Consider the following 23382-nt stretch of genomic DNA (forward strand, 5'->3'; position numbering starts at 1 on the left):
TGGCTCATGTTCAGCTTTCTATCTATGTAAGCACACACTGCCAGGTCATGGGGAGTTTCTCATCCACCATCACGCCCAAATCTTTCTTCTTGTTGTTGCTCTCAATGACTTCCCCACCCAACCTGTAGGTGTGTTTGGGAGTGCCATGACCCAGATGTAGGACCTTGCACTTCAAAAGAGCTGAAGATGAAGATTTCTGTAGGGAGGAATTACTTGATAAAGAAGCAAAGAATAACAAAGGTAAAACAGTATTTCGAACTGAAAATTGAAGGAGGCTGAAAATGTGGAAATTCCCTAAACACTTAGGGTATAGAATGTGAATGGATAAATCATAGCAGTCCAGAAGAGCTGGGAGTTACCCTAAGTTTTAACACCTAAATATGGTTTCTCTTGTGCTTTGTAGTCATGTTTTGAGCTCTTACTGAAGTTTTTCTTAATATAGGTTACACACTACAAGCAATATCCACCTAACACAAGCAAAGTATATTCCTACTTTGAATGTCGTGAAAAGAAGACTGAAAATTCCAAATTGAGGAAAGTGAAATATGAAGAAACGGTTTTTTACGGTTTGCAGTACATTCTGAATAAGTATTTAAAAGGTAACTGTCTCAAATTCCAGTAAAACTTCATCTGTGTATAAATACCATGTTTTTTTCTCAAGCCTGTAGACTTGTAGTTGAAATAATTCTAGGTTATCTCTGTACAGCGTAAGTAGTGACATGCATGAGATCTTATTTATGTGATTCTGAAAATAAGTTGTCTACCCTTGTGAAATTGAATTGGCTTCATAGTTCAGACACCTCTGTACTATCTTCATTTATGCCAAGGGTTTGTTAAAACTGAAAGGGTGTTTATGTCCCACCTTCAGTGGACTAAATTGAAATGAATGGGAATAGAGCAAGACTGTGCAGAGAACCACAAGAATGTAGAAGATTCAAGAAAAAAGACATTTTGCATTTGGAGCATAAACATCAGTCTGTATTTCCTGGTTTATTTACTGTGTAAACCAGTCATGGTTTTCATTTTCCTTAAATTTGGGATGCTACTCAGCTTGGATCATTGAATATGGCAGCTACATGTGAAAGTGGGTTTTATATTAACAATTTGAAGAGTAACATCTGAAAATTCCTTGGTGCCATTTAAGGTTTTGTTTGCTTATTTGCATTAGGTACAAATACCACCTGCTCTGACCTGAATGCAAGTTTCCTTCTGCCAAGCTTTAGAAGGAAAACTTTAGTCATGTGGCTTGCTTGTCTTTGTCTTGATCCAATCTCTCCTTCTGCTAATTCTGCCAAAGATTGAAATGCCATTATAAGCATAACACTTGATAATGTTGTTTATTTTCCCTTTAGCAGCCTGGGGGTTGTTCTCTCAGGTAGATGATTGGCCCCACAGCAGTAGCAATGGTTGTGGTTAGTCTGTTGCTTCCCAGCACAAATTGGTCAGTCCCAAGTTTGTTGTAACTCCTCTCCAGGGGGATACTCCCTGGAGGTGGCACAGCTCAACCCTTGTGCTAGTTATGCCCTTGCAGCACGTGCCAACTTGTACAGTCAACACATTCCCCTGGGAAAAGCACTACTCTTGACAGGGTTTTGACTGCCATAACAGAGTAGTAATCTCAAACTGCTCCTGAGTCACTTGCAAACCACAAGTGTATTTTATCCTGTTGGGTTTTTTTGAGCATCCTCATGTATCTAATAAATGAAAGTAAAAATTGGTTTTAACATACTGCATTTGACATATTCTTCATGTCTTTGTTGAAGGCAAAGTGACTTTGCTATGCCTAAACCTGTTATTCGTTTTATCAATTGATTCATTTTGTAAGTGTCTAAGCTTTCATCTGTTTCTGAAACTACAGGTAAAGTGGTGACCAAAGAGAAAATCAAGGAAGCCAAAGAAGTATATAGGGAGCATTTTCAAGATGATGTCTTCAATGAAAAGGGATGGAACTATATTCTGGAGGTAAAAAAATGTATGCAAATAGTATGAGACCACCACGAAGGATTTCTGAATCAGCTGTAGAATAAATACGACAGTCTCTGCTTTTAATCTTGATAGTAAAGGCTGGATAAATTTAGCCTTTCATGTTTGGTGTACAGGGAGTAGCAGCTGTCAAAGAATAATCATATAATTGTAATTCCTTAGAGAAAAGTAATTTTCATCCTTTCAGATGCCAAATACGGCTTTGCAGGTAATAAGGATTTATGGCTGCCGTCAGCCAGCTCGTGTGAGTGGGGGCTCCTTGGCAAGTCTCCATGTGTAATACAGTGCTGAGTGGTTTGCTTGCATCATTTGCATTGCTTTCTGCAACTAATCGTAACCATTTTCATTCTAAGGCAGAAAGCATTGGCAACTTCTTGGGTGTAGAAGTAGTTCCAGAAAAGACAGGTTTTGTTCAGCTGTTTCCTAAATTTCTCAGGGATTTTAAAGTTGAACTTTACGATGAAATGCAAGGTTGACACACAAAGTCTTCCATATTAAGTCGTTCCACAAGTATCCTCTTTCTCTTTTGTTTAAAAAGGTGTCAGACTTCTACTAATTGCAAACATCTCTTCTCTGTACAAGCAGCAGATTCAGATTAAGAGCATTCATCAGAGCTGTTCTGATCTCTGCAGATTAATTAAATGCAAAGTTTCGTTGTGTGTTCTGGTGAATGGCTATTTTTAGCATTTGAAAGCACATATTTTAGTCCTTTGCAGTTATTTTTCCCTGGATACCCTGATTGTGTGTGTATTTTTATGGTGGCATCTGTCTGTAAATATACCTGGATGTCATCTTGCAACTGGGGTGGACGATAAGTGTGCAAGAGAAGAGTGAATTTTCACTCTCACTTCTAAGAGGGAGCTGTGGAGAGGTTTGTAGAGGACTTGCATCCATTTCAAATAACTACAAATGTGAATTCAGTTGATGGTTGTGTTTAAGCTGAATTATACATTGTGAACTGCTCTCATCCGTATTTAAAGTAAGCTTGATCCCTCTTTGGATAAACTGAATTAATACACTTTTAATGCTGCATGTCTGTCCTCACTGAGTTTTAACATGGTTTAATTAAGTCTGTTCAACTTTTGGTTAAGTCAAAAGAAGCCTTCCTGCATACTCCTTGGCTATCTTTATTCCTTTGTCAGATTTGCTTATTAGAGCTGTGCATAAATACATATAAACAAAGATGATGGTCACATCTTGATCTCTGTTGCTGGTGGCTCTCAAACTGGAAGTGTATAAACCCTATGGGTCTTTGAATGCCCTTCCACAGAGACTTCTGCTCACTGAGTTCCAGTGTATGTTCTCATCTCTGCCACTGTTTCTCTCCAGCTCAGTTGCCTCAGGGGTGTTAGGTAATGTGGAGGGTGCAATGGTGAGTGAGGAAAGTGCCAAAATGAATGTGAAAAGTACACGGATCAGTTGGTACTGAGAGTAAATACTGATAGGATGAAGGGTGGAAGAAAGGAATGAATTTCCTGGAGGAGGAGGTGGTGGTGTAAAGGCTGGAAGTTGGCTGGAATTGCTGAGGAGTGATAGATGTAAGCCCTGAATTGTACAATCTCAGATCTTTGAAAAGGGCTTTATAATACAGTGCTGTGGCATGGGCATATTGCTTTGTTCATGGACAAAATCCACACCTACAGCATCTTTGGCATCTGTTTTGGTGGGGTATTTTTTCACTTAACTATATTTTTGTCTTCATTGAATCATTAATAAATTATTGTGAGCCCTTTTGAAGGCTTCATTGTCCTTTGTTAATCTAGACATACTGAAGTCTGACAACTAAAACCTTTGTAGTATATAAACACTGGCCCAGGTTGCCCAGGGAGGCTGTGGATGCCCCAACCCTGGTGGTGTTCAAGGCCAGGCTGGATGGAGCCTTGATCAACCTGATCTAGTGAGGTGTCCCTGCCCAGGGCAGGGGGTTGGGACTAGATGATCTGTAAAGGTCCATTCCAACCCTTAAATTCTATGATTCTATGAACACAATTTGCTCCAGCTTATTGCACTTTGGAATAAACTTTTAGACTGTAATGTGGAAGAGATTTGTGATGTGTTTTTGGCACTGGAGAATCTTTTGATGCTACTTATGAATCTGTAATTTCTCTGAATTGATGCAATTTTTGTTGCCTTTAAAGAGTATCTCATGAGAAGCTTTCTGTCAAAAAATATTACTATCCAAAGCATTTTCAGTATGACCAGTTTAGCTCACAAAAAGTTATAATTACTCTTTTAGAGCTGCTGTTTGCAAGTTACCCTATTTCAAAAGGCACATTTCACACAATGTTTAGTCCTTTGGGTATGAAAGACTGACAAAAGAATAGCACTTCAGTGTGAGATTTCATGCTTAGTGAGTAGCTGAGATGAAAAATGTTCTTTAAAATAGTTATTAAATGGATCCTGCTGTAATAAATTAACAAGGCACACATCTCTACTAAGAAAAACTAAAGATTTCTTTGAAGGTCTAGATAATAGCTAGACTTTCTTTTAGCTTACTTCATGCAAAAGCACTGAAGAAAACTGAGCAGCAAACATTTCTTGTTCTGTGGGTAGAACTGGTGTGTTTTTATAGAATGCTTGCTTAAGCCTTCCTGGCTCAATTTGCACAAGGAATGCAACGGATAACCATCATTTGTTTTGACCAAAAGACTGGTTTTTAGGTTTTTCCTCCTTTTTGATAAGTGTGGATTTTTTCATTTATTTGGGCTGGTGGGTTTCTTATTTTTAGGGTTGAAAGAAATAAAGGAGAGGAAAGCTTTATCAGGAAACTCATAGCCTGACTTTTATTCATTGCAGTCAAATAAGAGGTGGATATTAATCTTCTCTATTGTCTAACAATATTACTGTTTCTCACACAGAAATATGATGGCCATCTTCCTATAGAAATAAAGGCTGTTCCTGAGGGCTCTGTAATTCCCAGAGGAAATGTTCTTTTCACAGTAGAAAACACAGATCCAGAGTGCTACTGGCTCACAAATTGGATTGAGGTCAGTTTGGGAAATGTAACATGTTTTTTTTTTTAAAGTGAATATCAATGCACTTAAATTAAAGGCCGAGTCCCTTCTTGCTTTAAGGCAAATCTCTGGCAACTTCCATTTTCTGCTTTAAGTAAGCCTGGAATCTTTTTTGTAGTCCTCTTGCACAGACCTTTTTCCCCCCACCCGGCAAGAGATTGTAATCATGTTACAGGAATTCACAAGTAGTACTTCTATCCACAAAAAAAAGGGAGGGTGGAGGTCAGTAGTTTGGGAGTGTCAATACCTCACCTACCTTACAAAGGCTAATTACTTTAGCCCTAAAGCAAACTGTTGGAGGCATCAGTCCTTTCTGAACAGGGAATGAAAATAAATAGACCTTCTGGTGCCTGATAAAATGCCAAGTGAGCATCATTAAGTTCTAAGTAAACACACACCTAATATTGTGATGGGTTTTGTTTTAGACTATTCTTGTGCAGTCCTGGTATCCAATCACAGTGGCTACAAACTCCAGAGAGCAGAAAAAGATCTTGGCTAAATATTTGCTAGAGACTTCTGGCAGCTTAGAAGGACTGGAGTATAAACTGCATGACTTTGGCTACAGAGGAGTTTCTTCACAAGAGGTAATACTACTTGTCTAATAATTTTGAATCTAATTGTCCTTAGCTCTGTGGGACTGTAGCATTTATCTGTTAACCACCATGTCCCTTTTATCCACTGAAACTGTGAATGCAGAGAGCACTGGGTTTGGACTCATTGTGGAAGGGAGAGATCTGGGGTGGAGGTGGTTGTGTCTCAACTGTGCGCACTAGATTGGGAGAGGGTTTGGTTTTTTTGAAGTCTAGTCTGTAAATGTATGAAGAGAGCACTGAGCCAGTGTTGCTGTTACAAACTAGTGCTAGGTGATGAATGTAGGCTGCTATATTTGGCATGGAAGCTGAAAGTTGCATCTTTTTCAGACTGCAGGAATAGGAGCTTCAGCTCATTTGGTGAATTTCAAAGGAACAGACACTGTAGCAGGAATTGCATTAATTAAAAAGTACTATGGTACAAAAGATCCAGTTCCAGGATATTCTGTTCCAGCTGCTGAACACAGGTAAGATACTAGGCTATGCCTTTTTAAAAAATAGCTTAACAAAATGTAATTTGTTTCTTAGCCATCTTTGTATCCAGAAATGCACCATACAGTATTAGCCATGGCTGATCCAGCTGTTGAGGCTATAGCTCAGTACTGATGCCTCTGTGTGTTCTAAGGGCACATAAGTGGCATGGTTGTTCTTAACTATAAATGTGTTTTACATGTTTTTAACTATAACCTTCTTATCAGCATCTATGTACATTTTGATGATTCGTTTTAGAATAGGCTTGAAGGCTTATAGGCTATAGATATTGAAGATTCACATTATGAACTTCAAATTTTGTGTTAAACATAAAAGCATAAATTGAAAAGACATGTAAGTTGCAATGTTAGACTCACAGATCATGTTCTCCCTCCAGAAGAGGCAGTTGCTCTAAAGCTTCCCATCAGCATGACTAGTTCAGCCAATAATAAATCCTTGATCTCTCACTAAGAATTGTGAATGAGTTTATAAGAGTAAGGAACTGATCTCAAACAGACATTTGAGATGGAGAGCTCTTTACAGTTTTTATATCCAAATCCTGTACAAGGTTAGGAATGAATGCAAATCCTTGGATTTCACTTGCACATCTGCACGCCAAAATGAGCAGACTATAAAGGAAGGTTGTGTTTTTCATATTGAGTACAAAACCTAGTGCCTTTACATAGTTAGTGTTCACTTAGGATTGCAAGACAGACAATGGAAAGGCTTGTGTAAGTAGCCCTCACAGAGTATTGATCACCTTTAAAGGAGCACTGGTTCATATAACTTTCTGTACCATTGATGTGGTGCTGTTCTAGAACTCTGGCTTGATCAACAGAAGTGACAAATTATATCTGAAACTTTCTTCTCTTAGCTTAGGTTAATACTACAGTGAAATCCAAAAATGATGGCCCAAGCAACTATAAAATTCCTTGTAATGAAAACAAACACACGGAGTCAAGAGATCAAGTGTCGTTTGCACAACATATTGAAGGGGTGGCAGAAGAGCAAACAGCTTAAACTATCCTACCTATCTGCATCATCAGATGCAGACTGCAGTCATCCTTTCCAAGTTAATACACTAAAAGGGTGTCATAGACCTAATTTTTTCCAGAATTGTTACACGATTCCACGGCCTCCAGTGTGAGGTGGTGGTGTGAGCATGGTCCTTGCCTCTGGCAGGGCAACAGGGCTGTTCCTGCCACTGCCCCGACCTCTCTGACACAGTTTGTCCCCTCTGGGGACAAAGGCCCTTACTGCCCCCTCTGGGGCTTGTCCATGCAGTGGGTAATGCTAGAATTTTAAGGTAAAAATTAAATGCCCACTGACTTTTATGCTGCGCATGAGAGAACTTTTAGGTCTTCACACACAAGTTGGTTAAGTCAGCTGGTGTGTCATAGCCACGGACAGAACAGTGACTGCAGATCAACTGCCATTCAGTAACTTATTACTTCTCTTAGCAGCTCTGGTTTATGTGCTTGCCTGTACCCTTGTACCAAGGGTAATGCCCTGAGGTTCCTCTGGAAGAATGTTTGTATGAGTGAGAATAAGGGTTTTATATCACTACTAAAAAAGAAAATCTGTTTTCTTCGTAAGATTTTTTAACATATGCTGCTTAGTTCTTGAGTTCCCATTTCACAGCGTGAAGTTGCCAGAGCAGATGTTCTGTTCCTGCATCTGTAGTTCCCTGTCTGAATTTCACATTTTTTTTTCATGTCTCAAGTGTTTGTCTGAATTGCCAAAGATGAATTCAAGGTGCTGTATGTTTAGTATATAGTATCTTTATTTCCATGCAACACAGAGCTGATAAGCACATAGTTTATGCTGTCTTGTAATTACATTCCTTATCATTAGCTTGAACTGTTGCTGGTAGGAAATGCAGAATGTATGGTTTAACATATAAATGCCACTCTAATATGAATTTTTCAATTGCCTTTGCAGTACCATAACAGCTTGGGGGAAAGATCATGAAAAAGATGCTTTTGAACACATAGTGACACAGTTTTCTTCAGTGCCTGTCTCTGTGGTTAGTGATAGCTACGACATCTACAATGCTTGTGAAAAAATATGGGGTGATGACCTACGGCATATAATCGAAGGCAGGAGTCCAGAGGCACCACTTATTATTAGACCAGATTCTGGGAATCCCCTTGACACTGTTTTAAAGGTAATCCTTTCTTGAAGTCATTTGTATGGAACATTGGGAAGGGCAGTTGTTTGTTTTGCAGTGATTGGCTGGCAAACATAGAAACATAATGCTGTAGCTTGGTATGCATCATATATTGCTGATGCTGGCTCATTTGGACCTATGAAAAATGTGAACGTTTGCTTCACCTCAGCATAGGTATAGAAATTCTGAACAGTTTAATCTTTGTCATCTAGCCCATTCTTGCACAAGATTCTTACAGCTTTTACAACAATTACCAGTTTTGCTGATGTAATGATGCTGGAATGGTGCTATAAAGACAAACGTTGGTCACTTAATAACAAAATAAAATGGGAAACAACTGGAGTATTAAGAAACACCAGGCCAATAAGACTTCTAACCACCAGTTTAGGTATCTTGGCATCCCATATTAATGTAATTCACTGTTTTGTGCTGCAAATGGAAGTTTAGCACTCCCTCTAGTAAGACGTGCATTGTAGTCTGTGGCACACGACCTCAGAGTTGAAAAATGCTTCTTGCCTTGTTGCTCTTTAGAGAGCATAGTCATTGTTGCAGTTTTGTAGTAAATGTTCTTGATACCTCTAAGTTTGAGTAGCTGTCAGTGCTGTCCTAATAAGACAGTAGGAAGGATTTTAGTTATGTTTGTACTCTTATCAAATTAGACCCAGACAGCTTTAACACTTCCCCCCCCTCCCCACCTTCTGGGACAAGTGACATCTCACAAATAGGAACTGTGTATGACCTTTATCAGAGCTGATAAGAAAAACTCCTAACTGAAGTGTTTCGTTTTAAGTATTGGTGGCTCACAAAATCACAGAAAACCGAAAGCCTTATCCACAGTCTTAAGGGAGTTCAAAGGAAGAGCAGAATCTTCAGCTGACACATAATATCACAAATTCATAGCAAGCAAAGGGAGAAGGGAGGGAAGCATGGTTCTGATTAGCTCTTGGGTGCAAGTTCACAGAGACCATATGGTCTGTGACTGCTTTAAGGGCTTCCACCACAACATGAAGCTTCTTGTCTGTGTGGGTAGATTTAGAGCATGATTGTGTGGGGTTATTTATGGATTTTTTTTTTTATTTTTTAGAGAGAGCATGACTCAAACGTGGAGATTCTGTTTCTTTATTGAAGTGGCAGGTTTGTTATTTTTATTTTGAAGTCTTCCCTGTTCTTTAATAGGTCTTGGACATCTTGGGGAAGAAGTTTCCCATTACAGAGAACTCGAAAGGCTACAAGCTGTTACCACCGTATCTCAGAGTTATTCAAGGGGATGGTGTGGATATCAACACATTGCAAGAGGTAGGAGATCCTGTTCACATGTCAGGGTGACGCTGCCAACGTTGATATTTAATCTGAACTCTGTTACGACCAGTCAGAGGTTGCTGACCCCACCCCTGCCCTTCATTCCTGACGCTGGCAGCAATATCCTAATGTGTAAAACAAATTCATTACAGCTCCACAGGAAATTATTAAGATGCATGAAAAAAACTCTAAAAGGCATTTTCTAATCCCCCTGTTGTAACCCTTTTCTTTCCACTGTCTCTCCTTTTGTTTGCTTTCATCATGCTTGTCAAGTCTAATTCAGATCAAATCTGGCAGTGTTTGGTGCTTTCATTGATGTCTGAGGCACACTGCACATTGGCTGGGCTTCAGCAATGGTAGTGATTAACTGGTTTGGCTCATTAGTTATGTACCATCTCAAGTGTCCTTGCCCTCAGATATTGGGGGTGTAGTTTTGAAGGATACTTTTTAAAATCAAGGTGTCATGGTTTAACCCCAGCCAGCAACCAAGAACCACGCAAGCACTCACACACTGCCCCACCAATGGGATAGCACTCACACACTGCCCCACCAGTGGGATGGGGGAGAGAATCAGGAGGGTAAAAGCCAGAAAAAACTCATGGGTTGAGATAAAAACAGTTTAATAGAGAAAACAAAAGCCACACACAAGCAAAGCAAAACAAGGAATTAGTTCACTGCTTCCCATGGGCAGGAGGTGTTCAGCACCTCCAGGAGAGCAGAGCTCATCATGTGTAATGGTTCTTTGGGAGGACATCACTCCACGTCTCCTCCTTCTTCCTCCCACACTATATACTGAGCATGATGTCCTATGGTATGGAATATCCCTTTGGTCAGTTTGGGTCACCTGTGTCTCCTCCCAATCTCCCATGCACCCCCAGCTTCCTCACCAGTGTGGCAGTATGGGAAGCAGCAAAGGCCTTGGCTCTGTGTGAGCTCTACTCAGCAACAACACAAACATCTCTGCATTATCAACTCTGTGCCCTGCACAAATCCTAAACAAAGCCCCATCCTAGCCACTGGGAAGAAAGTTAACTCCACTTCAGCCCAAACCAGCACACAAGGGTGGGGAAGGCAAATTCATTAATCTGACATCTAGTAGACTAAGGACTGTTGAAAAGCCAGAAAAATGGCAATATACTACAGAAAATATGTCACAAATTAGGCTGTAGTCTGAGTCAAAAGTGCAGTTTCATCAAGGCAGAAATTGGTTGTTTAGGTAGATGCTGCGTGCTTGGATCTAGTTATAGATTTATCACTATTGACTAGATGAAGATGCTAGGTAATACAATGTGGTCACAAAGGTACACACTGCATTAGCTACAGATGACAAAGGGCAAGTAAAAGGAAGAGGATGTGGCTTTATCAGGTTTGTCCTGGATCATTCATCCTCAGCTGTATTAGGCTTCAAAAAAAGAAATAAATTTAAGATTCATTTTGCTTGAATTTATTGACACTTGTCTTAGCTTTCTAGACCAACATATCCTTAGGTCCTTCTTAACAAAGCTGACTTTTGCTGTTCCTCAAAATTAGGAGTAAGAGAGAACAGGGTTTAGTTTTAGTTAGTCTGAAACCATCTGCATATCTAGTGTGGTCACACAATGTGAACCTCAATGACAGAACTCAGGCTTGTCACTCAGATCCTGAGAGAGCAGTTAATCCTGAGATTGTAACCTGATATGCCAACTGTAGTGCAGTCATGCCCTGAGGTTTTTCTTCCTCCAACAGCCTTTAAAGTAAATTTTGGTTTACTTTCATCTTTTGTCCCATGTTTCTTTTTGAGAATATTCAACTATGCTAACATGCTTGACAGAACACAAGTGTGAGCGGTTAATAGTTGTAAATAAGGTCTTAGATAGCAGGGGAAGAGACTCTCTTATTGAAAAAAACAAAACCCACAAAAAGTGGGTTTGTGCTTGTTCTCAACGATGGTTTAACAGGACTGATGCCTGTGTTTAGGCAAAGTATGTCGTGGTTGAGATTTTCATGAGTTGTGACAGGAAAGAAACTGGACTATTCTGTCTTGTAATTAACTCAGGAACTTGGGTTGCTTTCTGTGAGTTGTACTGGACAAAATTCAAGGATGCTCATGTAGCATCTTCTAATCAAAATATTAAAACTAGTATGTAAAATCTTTGCAGTAGAGCAAAACATGCTCTGCTCTCCAAGTTCTAAACAGAGCAGGAAAATAATTGCAGCAGCTCATGAGGGAGGGTCAGAGGCAGATTGAGCAATTATTTGTTCAGGTGATCTGCTGTTTACATATTTTCCTCATCAAGCTGTAGCCAATTATGAGAAGTCTACCTGTAACATGTAGTAGAAGAGAGCAGAAGATCCAGTTCCCCAAGATATGCAGAGCAGACATAACTTGCTGCTGCCTAGTGGCACCTTCTCATCTCTTCCTGAATCTGTAATCTTGCTGAGCCTATTGTCAGCTTTGATCATTGAACTAATTTATCCCATGCAGGTAGCAGCAAACTGACTCAGCCAAAAGTGATCAATTTTGTGGTTTAGTGAATTAAATTGTCCCAAAGAAGTATACAGGAGAAAATAAACTGTCATTCTGAGCTGGGAGAAGCAGGCAGGATGAAAGAGACACTTCTCATTTGACAGCAGCAAGTTACATTGGAGCAAAAAGATCTTGCAGCCTAATTTTTTAGTCATGTTTAAATTTCATGGATCTCTTCATCCTCTTAATGTCAGCAAAACCAAGGTGACCATGCTGACTTTTGTAAGATTAGGTAACAGATTGCCGTTATAAAAAAGCAACAAACAAATCAAACAAAAAGCACAAAGCAAAAAAAAACCCCACCAAAACCAGAAGATTAGGTAACAGATTGGCATTATAAAAAAAGCAACAAACAAACCAAACAAAAAGCACAAAACAAAAAAAAAACCCACCAAAACCAAACTAACCCTGAAGTATGATTAATTCTTTTCCAAGAGGAGTTTACATGAACAGATACAGATGTATTGTGGCCATCTTTTTCCCCCCCTCATATAGCCTTTGCAAGTGAATATTCTTATTCCTCCATATCAGCATTAAATTCTAGGCATGATTTAGTGTTATGGATCAGATGAAAGCTAATGGGTACAGTAGGAAAATCTAGAGTGGGTAATGGCCAATCAGTCTCTTGTAGCTGTCCAAAGTAGCTGAAACAACAATATAGAAAACAACTCAGAGTATAAACTGGATTTTAAAATTCTTTGTTTTAATAGGGGATGCTGGTAGAACAGGTAAGGAAACTTTTCTCACTTTCTTTGCATTTTCACTTTTTAAAATCATTCCAATCTGCTAACTCCACAATATACTACACTTTCAAAGGATTTTCTTTGAACATTCAATTTCCAGTTGTCTTTAAATTTTTATATGAACAAAATCCTCTAATCTGGAGTCACAGTTGATGTATTAATCATGCTCATAACGGTCAGAGGAAGCTGATCAAAACCTTGACACCTGAACTGTTCTTCCTGTATTGGTTTGAAGGTGTGAGACAAGAAATTCTGTATTTTCTTTTGGGAGAGGTTTCAGCTGTTTCAGATCTCTCCCTTCTCTTCTTATTACTGCTGCTCTTTTCCATTTCTTCCCCATACCTCAGGAAACTTAACTGGGCCTTGCTGTGGGTCACTGGTACAGGCAGAGCTGTCTGACTGCTGCAGTCAGAGCTATCTTTCAGCTTAGTCTGGATTTCCCTTCCACCCTCACCAGATGAAGATCAGTCTGAGTAAGGAAATCCCTTGGGAGAGAGTAGAAAGCTAGAATTCAGTTCTTCATCCAATCTAAGCAAGGAGTTGTGCCTGTAGCATGAGATGAACAATCTGTAAATGAGAGCAGGAACACGAGCTAAAAGGGGTTTCACATTTCTTCTCACCCAGGCAAGAAGGTTAAACAGCCATGGTCCAGCTACACTGTACTTGTACTAACATCTGTTAACCTGCAGGTATCAGTGAACATGAAGTCTAAATATATTGTGCCTTGGTGTAGGATGTTGCTTGTACCTGGTAGTTTGTGCTGCATCTTGCAGGCATGTTCAAGTGAGTTCAGTGTCAGACCTGACCTATAGAACTGGGTAATGAAAGGAGCAGAATACATTGGCTAAGGCTTGGCCAGCAGTTCTCATGGCTTCAGGCTGGGTCAGTGTCTGGACAGAACTTGATCAAAATCCAGGCAGAATTTACCTACATTTGTTTCTTCAAAAGAGAGCATAGATAAGTAGAATCCATATCTAGGCCCAGTCAGGTCTTGTTTCTTACAGTACCATTGGGCCTTATGCTTAATTAAAGGGTATACAAAATACCTTTTCATAACATTCCTTTGTCATATTCTGTTACTTCTGAGATGCTTAAAGGAGAGCTTAATGTGTCTCGATCCTCTAGTAACTGCTTCCAGGAGAACCTAATCACCTGAAAATAGAGATTTGTTTTGCACGTGGTCACTGAAAGGGTATGATGTCTACTGCTAAAATCCACAAGATTGTCACATATTTGAGGGGATATTTGTTTAGGATGCAGAATGTCCAAAGGGTTCTCATAAGTGGAAGGTCATGGTGGTAGGGCTTGAGATTCATTTCACCTGGCCTCTTTACTTGAGGCCAAGTAAGCTGGTACCATGGGAACGATGGAAACTCACTTATAAGATCTCTACTGGGGAAATCTCTGCTAAAAGTTTGGTGGGAAGGTGTTCATGGCATGCCCTCAAAAGGTTATGACTGCTGTCCACCTCTCCTCTTGAATGGCCTCTGTCAGGCATTCAGACTGAGAGTATCTGTGAAGACAGTCTGCATGTTAATTTTTCCTTTTTTTTCCCTTCTATGGGCAAGTAAAAGCAGCTTGACATCAGTAGCTCCTGAACAGCCCTGTTCAGTGTTACTTTGGCATTTCAGCTTGATGCAGAAGGCTGAGTGCACATAATATTAGCAGATTTCTGACAATGCTGATTTTTGAAACTCTGCACTGATCCCCATAGATTATGTCCTTCCGTTCTGCTTCTCTCCTTCCTTTTCTCTGGATGGATGGTATTTTGCTATCTCACCCACTCTGCTTTTCTCACCTGCTTTTGTTAGTAAAGTGATTAGGAGAAGAGAGTGTTTGAACTCCTATATTGGGACTATAACCATCATTTCAGGCTGTCTTAAGGGTAACAGGCCAGGGAAACAAATCTTGGTTATTTATGAGCATGACTAAACTAGCACCCATTGCTCCAGACTAGAGGACGTCACATTTGTCTGGATAGAATGAGAGCAAGGAGAAATGATATAGAAACTTTGAACTTGACTGTTGTTAGCAGTGCAGTTCACATTGATCTGCACCTGCCTGAGAAGGTGGCAAAGCAAACCTTTTGAGCAGCTTGATGTATTTTCATTTCCCATCTTCAACATTGCTAGTCTCATTCTAGACAATGTAACCTCAAGAGAGCTGCTCTGTTCAAGCCATTGGTCAGAGTGGGTAATAACTTTCTGGAGCTGATGAGCAAGCTGACTGTTGTTTCAGGATACATGCTCTGCTTTGAGGTTGTCCCATAATTCTGAGCAATTGGAAGGCTCTGAAATAGTCCCATGAAGTATTTGGTTGTCTGGGTGTTGCATTACTGTGCCACCCTAGTTTGGGATGTTTATGTGCTGACTTGATGATAGTGCTACAGCAAAAAGCTTTCTGTAATGTCATGCTGGAACCACAAATAAAAATGCAAACAGTGTGCCAAGTATTGACTGAATTATTGTGTACATCTCCTGGAAACTGAATGTTAGTTGGTTTAATTGTCTGTAAAAGCATCTTCTTTAAGTAGTATAATATTTTCATGGAAACATGGCGTGGCCCAGAAGTATCCTCCATCATCATTTTCTTTTTCTTATTAGATTGTGGAGGGAATGAAGAAGAATAAATGGAGTATTGAGAATATTGCCTTTGGATCTGGTGGAGCTTTGTTGCAGAAATTAACCAGAGATCTCTTGAACTGTTCCTTCAAATGTAGCTACGTGGTGACCAACGGTCTCGGGGTATGTCTTTGTACAACTTCTACCAATGTTTCCAGTAGAGGCCTCCCCTCCTGAAAACCTGTTTGACATTTCCTGTTACATTGCCACCATCTGCATTAGGTACACAGGCCCCACAAAGCCCTTTAAAAAAATGCTCTTTTCAATTTAGGTAAATGTCTTCAAGGATCCTGTTGCCGATCCCAACAAAAGGTCAAAGAAGGGACGGCTCTCGTTGCATAGGACACCTGCTGGAGACTATGTGACACTGGAAGAAGGCAAGGGAGATCTTGAAGAGTATGGACAGGTATGAATTTCCAAAATGTATCACATCTGTCTTCATGGAAAAATAGACTGAGAAAAAAATCATATTATAATTTAATTTCTGCTGAGACAGGGGAGATTCAGATGACAAGTTAGGAAAAATGTTTTCCCTGTTAGGGTGTTCAGGCACTGGAATATTGCCCAGGGAGGTGGTGGAGTCACCATCCCTGGAAGTGTTTAAGAGGTGTCTGGATCTGACACTGGAGGATGTGGTTTAGGGTTTAGGGGTTCCAGCAGAGTGGCAGGTTAATGGTTGGATTTGATGATCTTCGAGGTCTCCTCCAACCTTGATGGTTCTATGACTCTATCCTGTGATTCAGAACTTATTTCTGATTGTCTTTTTGTTCAACTCCCATGTCATTACCTCAAAAGTAATGTACCTCAAGTTGTTACCAATAATTACTAATAATGTACCAAGTTATTACCTCAAAAAGTCAAAAGTAGTCCCATATTCAGTAACAGCAGAAAGTTAGAATGCCAGTAGAATTATCAGGCTTTACAATGAGACACCTTTCTCTTTAGTTTGTGTTCAGAAACAAGAGAACATTGCTGGTTTTCCTCAAAACTAACATGTCAGTGTTGCAGAATTGCTGTCCAGGTAGTTTTGTTTGGGCTGTATTGCAAAACCTGAGGTGACCGAAGTTGGAGGTGGAAGAGGGACAGATGTAACTAAAACTTGTTTTTACTTCCCCACTGAGATTTTTTAAATAATTCCTTCAGGGGTTAATGCTCTGTACACAGAATAGTTGCCTAGTTTTCAAAGGCTCAAAGTTAAACCAGAAATTCAGTTTCCCTGTGAATATGATTGCAAAATGAAATGCTGCTCCAGTGAAATAAGCACAAACTTCATGCCAAAATTCTCTTCCCAAATTAAGAGGACTGAAAATAAGTAGTCAAATTGCACTTGGGCTTTTAGAAGCTGGAAGTTTTACATTTCCTGAAATACAGAAATTGTGTTTCTGTGCTAGTAGGCAGAGGGTTACTACTAGGCACTGTTCTACTTAGCAGCAAGTGTAAAACTGAGATCTCTGAGAAACTGCAAGACAAAAAAAAAAGTATTTTATTGGATTGGTTGAGTGTCATCTTTCTTACTAGCTGCTCTAGCAAGGTATGTTTAGCATGTATTTAGCTTTGGTCAGATGTAGATAACTCACTCAAGCTACTACTACTACTCAGCACTTCTGTCTGTGCACAGGAGGGCCCAAGTCCTTTCTTCTGTCTAGCTATTAGTGAAAATGTCAGAAGCTGTAAAGATTTAGTAACTTGACAGTCTAAAGCTCCAGCCTTACCAGCCTTGATTTCAGTTAGAATCACAGAATCATCAAGGTTGGAGGAGACCCCTAAGATCAAGTCCAGCCATTAACCTGTCACTGCTGGAACCCCTAAACCGTATGCTCCAGTGCCAGATCCAGACACCTCTTAAACACTTCCAGGGATGGTGATTCTGCCACCTCCCTGGGCAACCTATTCCAGTGCCCAACTAGCCTAACACGGAAAAATGTTTTCTAGCATCTAATTTGACTCTCCCATCTCAGTTTACAACAATTCCCTCTAGTCTTCTCCCCGCAGCTATGGCAGGAGACACCTCCCCCACCTCTCTCCAACCCCTGTCAGAGAGTTGCAGAGAGCCATGAGGTCACCCTTGAGCCTCTTCTCAAGGCTAAACAAACTCAGCTCCCTCGTCCCTTTCTCACAGGACATGTGTTCTAGACCTTTATGCCCTCATTGCCCTTGGCTGGACTCACTCCAGTGCCTCAATGTCCTTTTCAGAGTGAGAGGTCCAAAGCTGAGCACAGCACTGAGGTGTGACCTCATCTGTGCTGAGCCCAGGGGGATGATCACTGCCCTAGTGCTGCTGCCACACTGTTCTTGGTACAGGATACATGGTTCTTGCTTTTGATTTTGTGTAACCTGTGTTGTTTGCTCACTTGCCAAGCCACTCTTGCTGAAGCAGTGATGTTTCTTGCAGGACCTCCTTCACACAGTATTTAAGAATGGCAAGGTAACGAAATCCTATTCATTTGATGAAGTAAGACAAAATGCCAGGCTGAAGAACAGTGAACTAGAAACGGCGTCTCACTAAGTTCCATTCCATGTCTGTGTATGTGTGTGTGTAACAAGTACGTACAACATAGCTACTGGTTTATTGTACAGATCTGTGTGTTTGTGTTTTATGACATTGTAGCCAAATTATTTGTTGGTTTATGGACATACTGCCCTATCTTTTGCCAGTCTTTAGAAGATGAAATCAGGAAACAGTTACCTTGTAAAACATATTTAATGCTAAAGTGTGCTTTTTAGGGCCCTTTGCCAGTAGTGATTCAATCTGGTATTGATCTTTTCACAAATGAGACAGAGCTAAGAAACTTTTTTATATATAACAGAATATCACGAAATGGATTTACATAAAATTATCATGATTGCTTTATGTTTATATTTAACTTGTATTTTTGTACAAACAAGATTGTGTAAAATATATTTAAAGTTTCAATAATTAAGTCTTTCCAACTTTTCATGATTTTTATGAGCACAGACTTTCAAGAAAATATTTAGTGGAGGGGGGGGAAATCCATTGCCTTTTGTCCATTAATCAGCAAATAAAACATGGCCTTAAAGTTTGTTGTGACATTGTTCCATTTGACAACTAAATCAGGACTCGTATCTCTTAAGATCCCATAGAATTGCTGACCTCACCATTTCTTGTAGCTGTCTGTATTAGTAAATCTGCATAAACAAAATTACTGTTCTTACTAGAAGGTGTAGGTACTACAGACCTTGCTGGCATGGTAAGGTATGTAAAAGAAATGCCAAATTTGAAAGGATTCTCTACTGCAACTGAACTTGCCAAGTCTGTCCCACTTGGCATATGCACCTCAATATTTTAAGAGTAAAGTTTTTAAGAGATCTCCTCTTCCACTATAGAATATATGTGTAAAATAATGAGATATGGAAGCGGTGTATTTTAAAGTAATTACACTTCTGGGTTTATTTTTCATATGCTCTAAGTGACATGACTTTAAAGCAAAATACTGGACTGGGTAGTGCACTTTTTTACTTTTTTGTATTTTTTTCATTGATTTGCCTTTTGTCAGACTGGATGTTAAATTGTAAAAATGTTTAACTATTTTTGTTAACAACTTTAATAAAACTTTATGCTAGCCAAACTCCTACACGAATGGCAGACCTGTTTCCCCAGCTTCCCCCATCTCTTTGGGGTGAGGAGGGATTTTTCCTTTGCAGAGGGTAACTGTAAAACAATGCACTCGAGAGATACTGTTGAACTGTCTGCACTTGATTGTATTTGCTCTCTGCATATGCTTGATGTGAGTATCTGCTGGAAAACAAAACTGTTGAGGATTTTATTTGAGAAGCTATGTAGTAACCTCTGAAATGTTTGACAGTACTGTAGGATGGCTCTCACTAGAAAAGTACCTCCCTTAAAAACAACAACAGCAAAGGCAAACAGCTCCTATTAGTGCTGGTAATCAACCATCAGGCAATGGCTTAATACACTGATGTAATTAATGCTTCTAATTAGTAAATGACGGGACTGAAAAATGTTAGGGGTCCTCTAAAGTAATTTAAGCCTCCAAAATTTTATAAAATGTGCTTTTAAAGGAAGATTGAAAAGCCATACTTCATTGTTCTTATTCTCTTGCCAAAAAAAAGGGCCACATCAAAGCATCCATAATATCTCCAGGGTTTGTGGTTAAGATGTTTATGCCCAGTCTCAATAGTTCTTGTTAATAAAAACCTGTTTTTCACTTGTAGTGTATGTAATTATACATTTAAGTGATGTATTGTTTCAAAACTAGTGTTTTAGTAAGACTCTAAATGCTGACCTGTCACACTGAAGAACTGCCTTCCCTTTGCTGTGAATTATATTGTTTGGTTTTGGCCGGGAAAGATTTTAAATCTGGACCTAGGATCAGTAGCAGGTAAATAGTACAAAGCCTATTTCACTCCTCCACATGTGTACTAGGGAATTTTATGATGTATGGTTTAAAAAACAATAAAGTAAATGCTGCTTTCATTCTGTACCAATAAAAATTTTGATAACTATTGACTACCCATAACTGATATTTTTGTACTTGAGAGCTGAGGATATGCTGTGGAAGCACTGTTTTCCTGTGTACCATGAAACACATTAGTAATTGTTCTGTAGTGTCTAAGACTTTCAGCTTGTTAGTTGAAAACTTGAAGGAAATTCTCTACTTGTGCATGTCACTTTCAGAAAGTTGTAACCTCACTCATTTCATTAAATGTTAGTATCTTTAAAAGGGGGAAAAAAAACAGAGAGAAAACACCTGGTGCTATTCAGACCTGAATACTTGTCTCTGTGTTTGGCAGTTTGACATTCTGGGCATCAAGGAGTTGGCAGAAATTACTGCAGTGCTTGAACCATACAATATCCTGATTCTTCCACATGAAAGCAAACAGCATGTTTGTTTGCCTCAAATTACTAGATTTGTAGGCATTGATATATTTTAATTATCCCCATTTCATAATATAATACAGTATTTGTATTTTAAAATAGGAATTGGGAGTTTTGTGTTTAATACTCTGATTTGTAACCATATTTAGCATAAGAAATGGATTTTGTAAGACTATTATTTTTCTTCAGCTGCATGATTTAAAAAAGATGCTTTTTTTGGTACTTTGAAAGATCTGAGGAGAGAACAGAAGAGTACTTAACTGTTTGGTCTGCCAACATGAAAACAAAGCTTAAACAGTTCTTATAGGTTTTTACATTCCTTCTTGTTTAGTGAAGAATAAATATTCCTCACTTAAATCCTCTGTTAAAGTAATTTTCATGTACTTGGCATCAAATCCCAGTATGTAACACACATGGAAATAAAGTTTAGTTCTGGCAGTGAAAATAGCAGCCATCTGACTGTGTCTGCAAGTTGTGATGTTGGGCGTCAGATGTCATTCCTGTGCTCTTTGTTGCCAAGCAGAGAGCAGAGCTGTGCTGGCCCTGCAGTCTGGAGGAGAGCTGTCAGCTGCTTTGCAGGCAGTTTGGGGTTAAGTGACTGAACACACACTCAGCTCAGTCCTAGGCAAGGGAAACTGGGCTCTTGTTGTTGTTTTCATTTTTTGTTTGAGTTTTGTGTTTGTGTGTGAACACATCTGTGCTTCAGCATCTTGTCTCTGCTTAAAACTGAAGCACTTGTAATTGAATTTGATATAAGGATTATCTTCTATTTCTATTTGACATAATCCTTTCTCAAATAAAGGTTCATTATTTAAACTTTACCTCTAAAGTCACGAAAAGTTCAAGAGTAGATTAACCATTGGTGTTGCACCCTTCAGTATCTGAAAATAATGTCAGCTCCTCAAGAGAGGAAAAGTCTCATGTCCTTTTAGACAGGATTTTCATCATTAGAAGTGACACTTTTAACTCCTGCATGACTTGAAATTGCAGGAGGTACCTTACAAACACAGATGTGTCAGTATGGGTATAATCCTCTAATGGTCATTTAGCATCATTTGTTGCTGGTCCCTTCAGCTCATGCTGTACCAGAGAAAGCAGCTCTTGTAGCTTACAATAGTGACCTTTCAGCACTTGAATTTAAAGGCTCTCTTACATATCTGCAGAGAACATGCACAGCCCAAGAGGTAGGCAGACTCCTCTGCCTCCTCTCCAGTGAAACCCACCACCAGCTACAACACTCCAGATTTTCTTACTCTGTTCAAGTTAAAAGTAATTATGAGCTGTGAGCGCGTGGTGGCTCCTAGGTCATCTGCAAGGAGTCAGCAGGGAAATTCCAGCCCTTAGACTGTGCAGGAGAAGGCAAGGGAAGAGACTGGTTTATGTCCTCTGATTCTACTGTAGCAATTTGAATAGTATCTGTGCTGGTACAGGAACTGTGAGGGTGCATTTGAACAATGCTAATTGCATCTCAACCTGGTAACAGTTGGTTTTTTTGTCCAGGGGAGGCCTAGCAGTGTCCTGTAGGTGCACATCTCTCTCAGATTTATTAACATTAAATAAACACTCATGTGTTTACCTCTCTCAGGTAAAGGGGAGGTCATCCTCTTGTCTTAAACCTGATGGATAGGGGCACCCTATGTGGAGAGCTTCTAAATAACCAGATGATCATAAATAAGGAGATACTGAAATCAAAGATGCTTTGTAAAGTCACAGTTGTTAACCACAGATGTTACGTTCTTTGGGGGTTTTTTTCCCCTTACCTTGTAAATGATTTTTAAACACTCTTCACAGGTATCTAAAGATGTTTGGTTTTAATTCATGGTAGGGGGTGAAAAGCATTTAGCAACAGAGCATTTCCAAAAAGCATTTTCCTGTGGCACAGTGTTTTATTGAAAGGTATCCTGATGTCTGGTGTAACATAACCCAGAGCAATTCAGAGTATATGGCAGTGAAGTCAGCAGGATTCTTCTCAAGTAACATATTTTGTTCCATGTAATTTCCTTACTAATCTCCGTATGAGAATTCCTAACTGCCTTTTGAACAGAATTGCTCGAATTTTCAGCTTTTGATGAGGTTTCCTGGAATCAGAATGGCAGTGCTCTATCCTGCTCCTGGCTGGAGCAGAGAGGTCTCTTAAGGACAGAGAGAACCCTCATGCCTTCAGCAAGGTTTTTACTTCCCTCTTACACAACTCTCAGTCGAAGGGCAAGTTTATTGTTTGTTTCCCTTCGAGCGCAAAAAAAAAAAATCAGTCGATTTGCATTGTGTAACTCCTCTTTTACCTCAGCAATTTAGTTTATATATAAATCAATTCAAGCTATTTTTCAGAATCACTAGATGATTTTATGCAGGTCCAATCTAATTTATTAATATGTGTAATGATTCACACTTTTTTATGCTTCATTGATTAATATGAGGCCTATGAGATCTGAGGATCTGATTCTTGGTAGCTGTTCCAGTGCTTGTGTCAAGTAAACATCTTGTATGTAACCAGGTAATTATAATTGTAGAAAATGACTTCAGAATTGTCTATAATTACAGTACTTAAGAAATTCAAGTGGGTAGGTAAAGAATGTGTGGAAGGATCTGAGGGCTGGACACTTTTACTTCTTTGTCATTAATTTAGGTTCTTAATTAGTGAAGCTATTTAAAGCTTTCTTTATACGAAAGAACAGAAGGAAACATTTTATAATGGCTGAGTATTCATTCACCAAAGTATTAATAAAAGTAACACACATGTCAGACCAACTGCATGGACTCTAAACCTTCTATCTTCTAAGGCAAAGGGAAGAACTTCAGGCTCAAACTTCCTTCCCTCTCCTACAAAGAGGAGAAGAAAATAGCTGTTTCCTCAGAGCGTTTGGGATGCACTTTCCTCATCTTTCTGACTGTAAAGTACAAGGCTCATGTGCTCTTCCCTTTCAAGGAAGTTTTCCCTATTCCAAAGACACTACCCTATTTTAAGCATAAGGAATTGCAGCCTGTTGGATGTGTCAGAAGGATGACATACCCCAGCAATTTAAGAGGATAATCTCTGGCTGAAATGGCTTTGGGTAGAGATATGTCTGTAAGTCACAGAAAGGTCAGAGCATGACAACTAATCTCCCCCTGGTGAGGTGCCTGCCTG

At 39.5% G+C, this 23382-nt stretch overlaps 1 protein-coding gene across 1 annotated transcript; it reads left to right on the forward strand.

Moving 5' to 3' along the window:
* Positions 1–442: 442 nt before the first annotated feature.
* NAMPT (nicotinamide phosphoribosyltransferase) lies at positions 443–19882 on the forward strand (the record flags this gene model as incomplete). Its single annotated transcript, XM_009070204.1, has 10 exons — positions 443–599; positions 1859–1962; positions 4842–4970; positions 5423–5581; positions 5918–6054; positions 8000–8225; positions 9405–9524; positions 15380–15520; positions 15669–15803; positions 17790–19882. Coding segments are annotated over 10 exons (1422 nt in total), but the record flags the coding sequence as incomplete, so codon positions are not given.
* Between the last annotated feature and the right edge of the window lie 3500 nt (positions 19883–23382).

The sequence above is a fragment of the Acanthisitta chloris genome, unplaced genomic scaffold, assembly GCF_000695815.1.
Source record: "Acanthisitta chloris isolate BGI_N310 unplaced genomic scaffold, ASM69581v1 scaffold22842, whole genome shotgun sequence".
In the NCBI taxonomy this organism is placed as follows: Eukaryota; Metazoa; Chordata; class Aves; order Passeriformes; family Acanthisittidae; genus Acanthisitta; species Acanthisitta chloris.